Source organism: Sebastes fasciatus, chromosome 6 (assembly GCF_043250625.1).
Source record: "Sebastes fasciatus isolate fSebFas1 chromosome 6, fSebFas1.pri, whole genome shotgun sequence".
NCBI lineage: Eukaryota > Metazoa > Chordata > Actinopteri > Perciformes > Sebastidae > Sebastes > Sebastes fasciatus.
In genome coordinates this window covers 37,775,875-37,789,300 of record NC_133800.1, presented here as the reverse complement: position 1 = coordinate 37,789,300, position 13,426 = coordinate 37,775,875, and the positions used below count along the sequence as shown (strand labels likewise).

Sequence of the window (13,426 nt, the reverse complement as noted above, 5' to 3'; positions counted from 1 at the left end):
AGAGGGAGCAGAAACCAGATGTTCACTATGTCACATATGTGATGGATCAGTACAGATGTTCTGATGTTCTGATGATAGCTGATGATGATGTAATGTGTTGGTGTGTGTTTAGGAAATCCCTCGCAGCACTCTGGATTCATTCATGCAGCCGTTCCAGAGCACACTGTGGCTGTTAGTCGGTCTGTCGGTCCACGTGGTGGCAGTGATGCTTTACCTATTAGACCGGTTCAGGTAACCACACCTCCTCATACACCAGTATACACCAGTATACACCATTATACACCATTATACACCATTATACACCAGTATACACCATTATACACCAGTATACACCATTATACACCATTATACACCATTATATACCAGTATACACCATTATACACCAGTATACACCATTATACACCAGTATACACCAGTATACATCATTTGCACCAGTATACACCAGTATACACCATTATACACCAGTATACACCATTATACACCAGTATACACCAGTATACATCATTTGCACCATTATACACCATTATACACCAGTATACACCATTATATACCAGTATACACCATTATACACCATTATACACCATTATACACCACCATACACCACCATACACCAGTATACACCAGTATAAACCATTATATACCATTATACACCATTATACACCAGTATACACCAGTATACACCATTATACACCAGTATACAACATTATACACCAGTATACACCAGTATACATCATTTGCACCATTATACACCATTATACACCAGTATACACCAGTATACACCAGTATACACCATTATACACCAGTATACACCATTATACACCAGTATACACCAGTATACATCATTTGCACCATTATACACCATTATACACCAGTATACACCAGTATACACCAGTATACACCATTATACACCAGTATACACCATTATACACCAGTATACACCAGTATACATCATTTGCACCATTATACACCATTATACACCAGTATACACCAGTATACACCAGTATACACCAGTATACACCATTATACACCAGTATACAACATTATACACCATTATACACCAATATACACCAGTATACACCATTATACACCATTATAAACCATTATACACCAGTATACACCAGTATACACCATTATACACCAGTATACAACATTATACACCATTATACACCAATATACACCAGTATACACCATTATACACCATCATACACCATCATACACCAGTATACACCAGTATAAACCATTATACACCAGTATACACCAGTATACACCATTATACACCAGTATACAACATTATACACCATTATACACCAATATACACCAGTATACACCATTATACACCATTATACACCATTATACACCAGTATACAACATTATACATCAGTATACACCAGTATACACCATTATACACCAGTATACACCATTATACACCATTATACACCATTATACACCAATATACACCATTATACACCATTATACATCATTATACACCATTATACACCAGTATACAACATTATACACCATTATACACCATTATACACCATTATACAACATTATACACCATTATACATCATTATACACAAGTATACACCATTATACACCAGTATACAACATTATACACCATTATACACCATTATACACCGGTATACACCGGTAAACACCATTATACACCAGTATACACCATTTTACACCATTATACACCAGTATACACCAGTATACACCAGTATACCCCATTATACACCGGTATACACCGGTATACCCCATTATTCACCAGTATACACCATTATACACCAGTATACCCCATTATACACCATTATACACCATTATACACCATTATACACCAGTATACAACATTATACACCAGAATACACCATTATACCGCATTATTCCCCATTATACACCAGTATACACCAATATACACCAGTATACACCATTATACACCATTATACCCCATTATACACCAGTATACACCAATATACACCAGTATACACCAGTATACACCAGTATACACCATTATACACCAGTATACACCATTATACACTAGTATACACCAGTATACACCAGTATACACCAGTATAGTGTACAGTGTAATACAATAAATGACAGTAAATAACGTGATATATAATGAAATGTGTGCGTCTGCAGCCCGTTTGGAAGGTTTAAAGTGAACAGTGAAGAAGAAGAAGAAGACGCCCTCACCCTGTCCTCCGCCATGTGGTTCTCATGGGGAGTACTGTTGAACTCTGGGATAGGAGAAGGTTGGTGCTCCTCTCATCCGTCACTTCCTGTCCTGCAGTCCCTCCTACTGTAATAACATCTGTTTGTCTGTCTGTCTGTCTGTCTGTCTGTCTGTCTGTGTGCAGGAGCTCCCAGGAGTTTCTCAGCGAGGATTCTGGGTATGGTGTGGGCAGGTTTCGCTATGATCATAGTAGCGTCCTATACTGCCAACCTGGCAGCCTTCCTTGTGTTGGACCGGCCTGAGGAGCGCATCACTGGCATCAACGACCCCAGGGTGAGACGCCCACCGTCATCTGTTCCATTACATCACTATTAGTGTTATTATCACCTTTCAGAAGGGTTTCATCTTTTATGTCTCCACTGTTATCACGGAAGATTGACGGATGATCCGGGTACGTCATTCAGAAGATTGACGGATGATCCGGGTACGTCATTCAGAAGATTGACGGATGATCCGGGTACGTCATTCAGAAGATTGACGGATGATCCGGGTACGTCATTCAGAAGATTGACGGATGATCCGGGTACGTCATTCAGAAGATTGACGGATGATCCGGGTACGTCATTCAGAAGATTGACGGATGATCCGGGTACGTCATTCAGAAGATTGACGGATGATCCGGGTACGTTATTCAGAAGATTGACGGATGATCCGGGTACGTCATTCAGAAGATTGACGGATGATCCGGGTACGTTATTCAGAAGATTGACGGATGATCCGGGTACGTTATTCAGAAGATTGACGGATGATCCGGGTACGTTATTCAGAAGATTGACGGATGATCCGGGTACGTTATTCAGAAGATTGACGGATGATCCGGGTACGTTATTCAGAAGATTGACGGATGATCTGGGTACGTTATTCAGAAGATTGACGGATGATCCGGGTACGTTATTCAGAAGATTGACGGATGATCCGGGTACGTTATTCAGATGATCCGGGTACGTTATTCAGATGATCCGGGTACGTTATTCAGAAGATTGACGGATGATCCGGGTACTTTATACAGAAGATTGACAGATGATCCGGGTACTTTATACAGAAGATTGACAGATGATCCGGTTACGTTATTCAGAAGATTGACGGATGATCCGGGTACGTTATTCAGAAGATTGACGGATGATCCGGGTACGTTATTCAGAAGATTGACGGATGATCCGGGTACGTTATTCAGAAGATTGACGGATGATCCGGGTACGTCATACAGAAGATTGACAGATGATCCGGGTACGTTATTCAGAAGATTGACGGATGATCCGGGTACGTCATTCAGAAGATTGACGGATGATCCGGGTACGTTATTCAGAAGATTGACGGATGATCCGGGTACGTTATTCAGAAGATTGACGGATGATCCGGGTACTTTATACAGAAGATTGACAGATGATCCGGGTACTTTATACAGAAGATTGACGGATGATCCGGGTACGTTATTCAGAAGATTGACGGATGATCCGGGTACGTCATACAGAAGATTGACAGATGATCCGGGTACTTTATACAGAAGATTGACAGATGATCCGGGTACTTTATACAGAAGATTGACGGATGATCCGGGTACGTTATTCAGAAGATTGACGGATGATCCGGGTACTTTATACAGAAGATTGACGGATGATCCGGGTACTTTATGCCGAAGATCGCTACGTGATCAGGGTACTTTCTGCAGGAGATCGCCAGATGATCAGGGTACTTTTCCACTCGGAAGTCGAGCCAGCTTCATGCGTCACTGAGTAACATTCATAGGAATGAACGGGAGCCTCCGACGCTGTATCCAGTTTTTTGTATGTATCTTTGAGTGAAACGTTGTACAGATGGTTGATTATTTGTCTCCTGTGCTGTACTCTGTTGTTTTTAGCTGCGTAACCCATCAGATAAGTTCATCTACGCCACAGTGAAGCAGAGTTCGGTGGATATCTACTTCAGACGGCAGGTGGAGCTGAGCACCATGTACCGGCACATGGAGAAGCACAACTACGAGAGCGCCGCTGAGGCCATCCAGGCCGTCAGAGACAAGTAGGCTCTTATACAGTCAGTTAGTTAGTGGTGTGATATACTGTAGACTGTTGTAGTCCTAACCAGTACCTGATGGTACTATACTGTAGACCGGTGTAGTCCTAACCAGTACCTGATGGTACTATACTGTAGACTGTAGTCCTAACCAGTACCTGATGGTACTATACTGTAGACCGGTGTAGTCCTAACCAGTACCTGATGGTACTATACTGTAGACCGGTGTAGTCCTAACCAGTACCTGATGGTACTATACTGTAGACTGTAGTCCTAACCAGTACCTGATGGTACTATACTGTAGACCGGTGTAGTCCTAACCAGTACCTGATGGTACTATACTGTAGACCGGTGTAGTCCTAACCAGTACCTAATGGTAATATACTGTAGACTGGTGTAGTCCTAACCAGTACCTGATGGTACTATACTGTAGACTGGTGTAGTCCTAACCAGTACCTAACCCCCCCCTCTTCCTGCAGTAAGCTTCATGCCTTCATCTGGGATAGCGCTGTGTTGGAGTTCGAGGCGTCACAGAAGTGCGATCTGGTGACGACAGGAGAGCTTTTCTTTCGCTCCGGATTTGGGATCGGAATGAGGAAAGACAGTCCGTGGAAACAGAACGTTTCTCTGGCTATTCTCAGGTAGAAACACCCTGATGACGATCTACAGATACCTGACACCCTGCTAATATCATATGATACCCAGCCATTCTGATACCTGTTGATACCCTTATGATACCCTGCTGGTATCTTGGTCCTACCTCACCCGTACCCTCTTACTCTTACATATTTAACCCGACTTCCTGATATAAAGTAATCGTACTTGTACATATTTGTATATATATATTTATAAAGTACTCTTACCTGTACATATATATATACAGGTATATATATATATATATATATATATATATATATATATATTTATAAAGTACTCGTACTGGGCGTGCATTGACGTCTCGGTACGTTTGGTTGTCTCTACTCAGCTCTCATGAGAACGGCTTCATGGAGGATCTGGACAAGACGTGGGTTCGGTACCAGGAGTGCGACTCAAGGAGCAACGCCCCCGCTACCCTCACCTTCGAGAACATGGCAGGTAGGAACTGGTCCGTCAGACAGGTGTGAAGGTGTGAAGGTGTGAAGGTGTGAAGGTGTGAAGGTGTGAAGGTGTGAACTGTGCGGTTCCGTACGTACGTTAAAGATGGCGGCGCTCTTCCTCAGGTGTGTTCATGCTGGTTGCCGGGGGCATCGTCGCCGGTATCTTCCTCATCTTCATCGAGATCGCTTACAAACGCCACAAAGACGCTCGCAGGAAACAGATGCAGCTCGCCTTCGCTGCCGTGAACGTCTGGAGGAAGAATCTGCAGGTACCGGACTCTATTCTATTCTACTGTACTCGACTGTACTCTACTGTATTCTGCTGTTTTTTTTACTGTACTCTACTCTAACTCCACTCTACTGTTTTTACTGTATTCTACTCTAACTGTAGTCCAGTGTTTTCTACTGTACTCTACTCTACTCTAACCGTACTCTACTGTTTTCTACTGTCCTCAAATCTAACTCTACTCTACTGTTTTCTACTGTACTCTACTCTACTCTAACTGTACTCTACTTGACTGTTTTTACTGTATTGTACTCTAACTGTAGTCTAGTGTTTTCTACTGTCCTCTACTCTAACTCTACTCTTCTCTTTTCTACTCTATTCTACTGTTTTCTACTGTCCTCTACTCTAACTTTACTCTACTGTTTTCTACTGTACTGTACTCTAACTCTACTCTACTGTTTTCTACTGTACTCTACTCTAACTTTACTCTTCTCTTTTCTACTCTACTCTACTGTTTTCTACTGTACTCTACTCTTCTCTTTTCTACTCTACTCTACTGTTTTCTACTGTCCTCTACTCTAACTCTACTCTTCTCTTTTCTACTCTACTCTACTGTTTTCTACTGTACTCTACTCTTCTCTTTTCTACTCTACTCTACTGTTTTCTACTGTACTCTACTCTTCTCTTTTCTACTCTACTCTACTGTTTTCTACTGTCCTCTACTCTAACTTTACTCTACTGTTTTCTACTGTACTGTACTCTAACTCTACTCTTCTGTTTTCTACTGTACTCTAAATCTACTTGACTGTTTTTACTGTATTCTACTCTTAACTGTACTCTACTATTTTCTACTCTACTCTTAACTGTACTCTCCTGTTTTCTACTCTACTCTACTCTAGTGTTTTCTACTGTACTCTACTCTAACTTTACTCTACCGCTTTCTACTATACTCTAGTCTAACTCTACTCTACTCTACTGTACTCTACTGTACTCTACTTTATTGTACTCTACTGTACTGTACTCTACTGTACTGTACTCTACTGTACTCTACTCTAACTCGACTGTACTCTACTCTAACTCGACTGTACTCTACTGTACTCTAGTCTAACTGTACTCTACTGTACTTTAGTCTAACTCTACTCTACTGTACTCAACTGTACTGTACTCTACTGTACTTTAGTCTAACTCTACTCTACTGTACTCAACTGTACTGTACTCTACTGTACTCTAGTCTAACTGTACTCTACTCTACTCTAGTCTAACCTTACTCTACTCTAACTCTACTGTACTCTACTGTACTCTTCTGTACCATCCAGTGTAGAGTGATTAGAACTTGCTGGGTTCTACTCTGGGTTCTACTCTCTGCTGGGTTCTACTCTCTGTTGGGTTCTACTCTGGGTTCTACTCTCTGCTGGGTTCTACTCTCTGTTGGGTTCTACTCTGGGTTCTACTCTGGGTTCTACTCTCTGCTGGGTTCTACTCTCTGCTGGGTTCTACTCTCTGTTGGGTTCTACTCTCTGCTGGGTTCTACTCTCTGTTGGGTTCTACTCTGGGTTCTACTCTCTGCTGGGTTCTACTCTGTTGGGTTCTACTCTGGGTTCTACTCTGCTGGGTTCTACTCTGCTGGGTTCTACTCTGTGTTGGGTTCTACTCTCTGTTGGGTTCTACTCTGTGTTGGGTTCTACTCTCTGTTGGGTTCTACTCTCTGCTGGGTTCTACTCTCTGCTGGGTTCTACTCTCTGTTGGGTTCTACTCTCTGTTGGGTTCTACTCTCTGTTGGGTTCTACTCTGCTGGGTTCTACTCTCTGTTGGGTTCTACTCTCTGCTGGGTTCTACTCTCTGCTGGGTTCTACTCTGCTGGGTTCTACTCTCTGTTGGGATCTACTCTCTGCTGGGTTCTACTCTGCTGGGTTCTACTCTCTGTTGGGTTCTACTCTCTGCTGGGTTCTACTCTCTGCTGGGTTCTACTCTGCTGGGTTCTACTCTCTGTTGGGTTCTACTCTCTGCTGGGTTCTACTCTGCTGGGTTCTACTCTCTGTTGGGTTCTACTCTCTGCTGGGTTCTACTCTGTTGGGTTCTACTCTCTGTTGGGTTCTACTCTCTGTTGGGTTCTACTCTCTGCTGGGTTCTACTCTCTGTTGGGTTCTACTCTCTGTTGGGTTCTACTCTCTGTTGGGTTCTATTCTGGGTTCTACTCTTTGCTGGGTTCTACTCTCTGCTGGGTTCTACTCTCTGTTGGGTTCTACTCTGGGTTCTACTCTCTGTTGGGTTCTACTCTCTGCTGGGTTCTACTCTCTGTTGGGTTCTACTCTGGGTTCTACTCTCTGTTGGGTTCTACTCTCTGCTGGGTTCTACTCTCTGTTGGGTTCTACTCTGGGTTCTAGTCTTTGCTGCTGGTCACATTATTTTATTGAACTTTATTTTATTTGACTTCACAGCAACAAAATGTTGAAATGAATAATATTGAATAATATTATATTTACTGATGAAGAAGCTCCGTCTGGATGTCGATGTTCTAATAATAATAATAACAGATCACAGATTATCACCATGAACCCGTTGTTACGGCTCACAAGATACAGTATGCTGGTGGCACGGCCGAGTTAAAGGTTAAAGGATGATGGTTAAAGGTTAAAGGTCAAAAGTTGATGGTTAAAGGTTAAAGGTCAAAAGTTGATGGTTAAAGGATGATGGTTAAAGGTTAAAGGTTAAATGAAACCAGGTTCAGTGTCTCAGCTCCACTTCCTGTCCACAAAACCTCCTGACTCCCCGCCGTCAACCGCCAGCCGCCGTCGTGTTAGAAATCAAGAGATCAGGCTGTTAATGTACTGACCAGAGGCTGCTGATACCACCAAGGATACCACCTAAGGTTAAAGGATAGAGGTCAAAGGTTAAAGGTTAAAGGATAAAGGATAGAGGTTAAAGGTTAAAGAGAAAGAAAGGTTAAATTCTGGTGTTTTGAGGAGAATCATAAAGTTTAAATGTTGTCGTGTTACTGTGAGAATATCTAGAACATTCAGCTGTTCTGCTCTCTCCCGAATACACTATATATATATATATATATATATATATATACACACACCCATATAACATTACATCTATATATTCATGAGTCTCACTGATCTCAGATCTTCTGACAGAAGAATCAACTCAGGAATTCATTTCTGTGTTTCATATTAAACTTTAATGTTTCTGCTGGTCTGAGAACAGAAACACCCCGAGGACACCGAGAGGAGTACTACACAGTACTACACAGTACTACACAGTACTACACTGTAGTACTACACAGTACTACACAGTACTACACAGTACTACACTGTACTTCACAGTACTACACAGTACTACACTGTAGTACTACACAGTACTACACTGTAGTACTACACAGTACTACAGTGTAGTACTACACAGTACTACACTGTACTTCACAGTACTACACAGTACTACACTGTAGTACTACACAGTACTACACAGTACTACACTGTACTTCACAGTACTACACTGTAGTACTACACAGTACTACACAGTACTACACTGTAAGAGAGCATAGGTTTGGATTCAGTAGTGAGCAGAACTCAACAAAGTGAAAGTAGTTCCAGGTTATTTATTGTCCTCCAGTATCAGAGGAGCAGGAGCTGTCCTATCAGAGGAGCAGGAGCTGTCCTAGAGGAGCAGGAGCTGATGATGAGAGTCTCCTCCAGTATCAGAGGAGCAGGAGCTGATGATGAGAGCCTCCTCCAGTATCAGAGGAGCAGGAGCTGATGATGAGAGACTCCTCCAGTATCAGAGGAGCAGGAGCTGATGATGAGAGTCTCCTCCAGTATCAGACGAGCAGGAGCTGATGATGAGAGTCTCCTCCAGTATCAGAGGAGCAGGAGCTGATGAGAGTCTCCTCCAGTATCAGAGGAGCAAGAGCTGATGAGAGTCTCCTCCAGTATCAGAGGAGCAGGAGCTGATGATGAGAGTCTCCCTCCAGTATCAGAGGAGCAGGAGCTGATGATGAGAGTCTCCTCCAGTATCAGAGGAGCTGGAGCTGATGAGAGTCTCCTCCAGTATCAGAGGAGCAAGAGCTGATGAGAGTCTCCTCCAGTATCAGAGGAGCAGGAGCTGATGATGAGAGACTCCTCCAGTATCAGAGGAGCAGGAGCTGATGAGAGTCTCCTCCAGTATCAGAGGAGCAAGAGCTGATGAGAGTCTCCTCCAGTATCAGAGGAGCAGGAGCTGATGATGAGAGACTCCTCCAGTATCAGAGGAGCAGGAGCTGATGATGAGAGACTCCTCCAGTATCAGAGGAGCAGGAGCTGATGGTGAGAGTCTCCTCCAATATCAGAGGAGCAGGAGCTGATGATGAGGGACTCCTCCAGTATCAGAGGAGCAGGAGCTGATGATGAGAGACTCCTCCAGTATCAGAGGAGCAGGAGCTGATGAGAGTCTCCTCCAGTATCAGAGGAGCAGGAGCTGATGATGAGAGACTCCTCCAGTATCAGAGGAGCAGGAGCTGATGATGAGAGACTCCTCCAGTATCAGAGGAGCAGGAGCTGATGGTGAGAGTCTCCTCCAATATCAGAGGAGCAGGAGCTGATGATGAGTCTCCTCCAGTATCAGAGGAGCAGGAGCTGATGATGAGGGACTCCTCCAGTATCAGAGGAGCAGGAGCTGATGATGAGAGACTCCTCCAGTATCAGAGGAGCAGGAGCTGATGATGAGGGACTCTTCCAGTATCAGAGGAGCAGGAGCTGATGATGAGGGACTCCTCCAGTATCAGAGGAGCAGGAGCTGATGATGAGAGACTCCTCCAGTATCAGAGGAGCAGGAGCTGATGATGAGGGACTCTTCCAGTATCAGAGGAGCAGGAGCTGATGATGAGAGACTCCTCCAGTATCAGAGGAGCAGGAGCTGGTGATGAGAGACTCCTCCAGTATCAGAGGAGCAGGAGCTGATGATGAGGGACTCTTCCAGTATCAGAGGAGCAGGAGCTGATGATGAGGGACTCCTCCAGTATCAGAGGAGCAGGAGCTGATGATGAGAGACTCCTCCAGTATCAGAGGAGCAGGAGCTGATGATGAGGGACTCTTCCAGTATCAGAGGAGCAGGAGCTGATGATGAGAGACTCCTCCAGTATCAGAGGAGCAGGAGCTGATGGTGAGAGTCTCCTCCAATATCAGAGGAGCAGGAGCTGATGATGAGTCTCCTCCAGTATCAGAGGAGCAGGAGCTGATGATGAGAGACTCCTCCAGTATCAGAGGAGCAGGAGCTGATGAGAGTCTCCTCCAGTATCAGAGGAGCAAGAGCTGATGAGAGTCTCCTCCAGTATCAGAGGAGCAGGAGCTGATGATGAGAGACTCCTCCAGTATCAGAGGAGCAGGAGCTGATGATGAGAGACTCCTCCAGTATCAGAGGAGCAGGAGCTGATGGTGAGAGTCTCCTCCAATATCAGAGGAGCAGGAGCTGATGATGAGTCTCCTCCAGTATCAGAGGAGCAGGAGCTGATGATGAGGGACTCCTCCAGTATCAGAGGAGCAGGAGCTGATGATGAGAGACTCCTCCAGTATCAGAGGAGCAGGAGCTGATGATGAGGGACTCTTCCAGTATCAGAGGAGCAGGAGCTGATGATGAGGGACTCCTCCAGTATCAGAGGAGCAGGAGCTGGTGATAAGAGTCTCCCTCCAACAACGCTCATTAAATATGTAGAAGAAGAAAAAGGAGATCACGTAAGTTAAAACAAAATGAGAATGTGAACAGGACGTCGTGCAGAAGTTAAAATATGACATGAATAAATGATAGCGTTGGTGTGTGTGCTGAACAGACCTCCACTAGTCGTTAGTGTTGCTGTTGCTCTCCATGTCAGAGCTGAACAACACATCCGATCCAACACACAGCGGGTCACATTCAGCCCTCTCACACACAAAGAGAAGATCTTAACCTCATTGTGAGATATGGGTCTTGTAATGTTACGTTATCTTTCATAAGATTATTAAGTTACATAACATTCAGATTTCTTTATTTCTAACGGCTGAAACTAGAGAATCTCCTCCTAACGCCGGGTGTTTAGAGGAGGATGATATGTATTATCATGTAAAGTCTGTCTGGAGCTGAGGAGCAACCCGACCGCCTCATCACACACAGGAGAAGAAGAAGAAAGCCTCGTCAGCAGCTGGACTCTGACAGAAACACATTCATAATCAGCTGGATTAGCACTTCAAACACTAGCTGCTAAAGGCTAGCAGCTAGCGGAGGATGATTAGCACTTCAAACAGCTGTGTGTTAGCGGAGCGGGATTAGCACATGAAACACAGAGGAGGTGAACCCGTCCGTGATCAGGCCTCAGAGTCACTTCCTCTCCTCGCCACATCACCGGTATGATCTCTGACGTCCACCGATCACTGATCCGTCAGCTCTCTGGTCACGGACACACGTTGACTACACGTTGACGGATACAGAAAGCAACGCTCCGTTACTACTCTATAGCGAGCCAGTTAGCCGGACACGCTACCGTTAGCTGCTCACATTAGAGCTCATTGAGCTGTTGTGTTGGGCGACGGCTCCGTGAGCAGCTTCAACGTGTGCAGCGATGCTAAGCTAACTGTTTGGTTTAAGGAAAGGTCAGAATACCACGTACACATCATCCGTTAGCTCGCTAGCTGCTGTTAGCTTAGCTCGCCCTCTGTGTGGATAATCACATCAAACATGTCAGCATCTTTTCCTTCAGACGTTGTGATCCAGTCGCTCCAGTTTGTTCTTTAGTGTTATTCTTTTAGTTTGAATTTAAGCGTCTCATCAGCATGATATCGTCATGACATTAGCATGCTAGCTTCACCGGCCCCAGCTCCTACGTAACGTTACAAATATTATATACTATTATACTGGAGGTATTCCGGAGGGTTAAGGTGGTATTGTGCAGGGTTAAGGTGGTATTGTGCAAGGTTAAGGTGGTATTGTGCAGGGTTAAGGTGGTATTGTGCAAGGTTTAGGTGGTATTGTGCAGGGTTAAGGTGGTATTGTGCAGGGTTAAGGTGGTATTGTGCAGGGTTAAGGTGGTATTGTGCAGGGTTAAGGTGGTATTATGCAGGGTTAAGGTGGTATTGTGCAGGGTTAAGGTGGTATTGTGGAGGGTTAAGGTGGTATTGTGGAGGGTTAAGGTGGTATTGTGCAGGGTTAAGGTGGTATTGTGCAAGGTTAAGGTGGTATTGTGCAGGGTTAAGGTGGTATTGTGGAGGGTTAAGGTGGTATTGTGCAGGGTTAAGGTGGTATTGTGCAAGGTTAAGGTGGTATTGTGCAGGGTTAAGGTGGTATTGTGCAGGGTTAAGGTGGTATTGTGCAGGGTTAAGGTGGTATTGTGGAGGGTTAAGGTGGTATTGTGGAGGGTTAAGGTGGTATTGTGCAGGGTTAAGGTGGTATTGTGGAGGGTTAAGGTGGTATTGTGGTGGGTTAAGGTGGTATTGTGCAGGGTTAAGGTGGTATTGTGCAGGGTTAAGGTGGTATTGTGGTGGGTTAAGGTGATATTGTGGTGGGTTAAGGTGGTATTGTGCAGGGTTAAGGTGGTATTGTGGTGGGTTAAGGTGGTATTGTGGAGGATTAAGGTGGTATTTTAGACTAGCAGCAGCTGAACAGAGTGATATATAATAACTGAAGACGTGTTTAATGATGTTTGGTGATAGAGGACCTCCGACAGCGTTCATGGTGTTATTTATTTATTTATATGTTTGTTTATATGTTTATTTATTAATTTATTTATTAATTAATTTATTATAATATTAATATATCACTGATCCCAGTCTTCCAGCTCTGGTCGCTCCGTCTCTCTGACTCTGACTCTGTTTTCTCTCTCTGTGATGAACCGTCTGTGTCTGATGCTCTCAG

The 13,426-nt window shown here is 44.0% G+C and overlaps 1 protein-coding gene across 4 annotated transcripts in view; it reads left to right on the top strand.

Moving 5' to 3' along the window:
* Nucleotides 1-13,426, top strand: part of LOC141770053 (glutamate receptor ionotropic, NMDA 1-like) — a 78,081-nt gene that overhangs the window by 55,040 nt on the left and 9,615 nt on the right. For all 4 annotated transcript variants that reach the window (XM_074639682.1, XM_074639683.1, XM_074639685.1 and 1 more), the window contains 7 exons: nt 113-231; nt 2,143-2,255; nt 2,361-2,509; nt 4,095-4,252; nt 4,726-4,887; nt 5,232-5,341; nt 5,467-5,612. In XM_074639682.1, the coding sequence (XP_074495783.1) occupies nt 113-231; nt 2,143-2,255; nt 2,361-2,509; nt 4,095-4,252; nt 4,726-4,887; nt 5,232-5,341; nt 5,467-5,612 (957 nt within the window). The remainder of the gene's footprint in view (nt 1-112; nt 232-2,142; nt 2,256-2,360; nt 2,510-4,094; nt 4,253-4,725; nt 4,888-5,231; nt 5,342-5,466; nt 5,613-13,426) is intronic.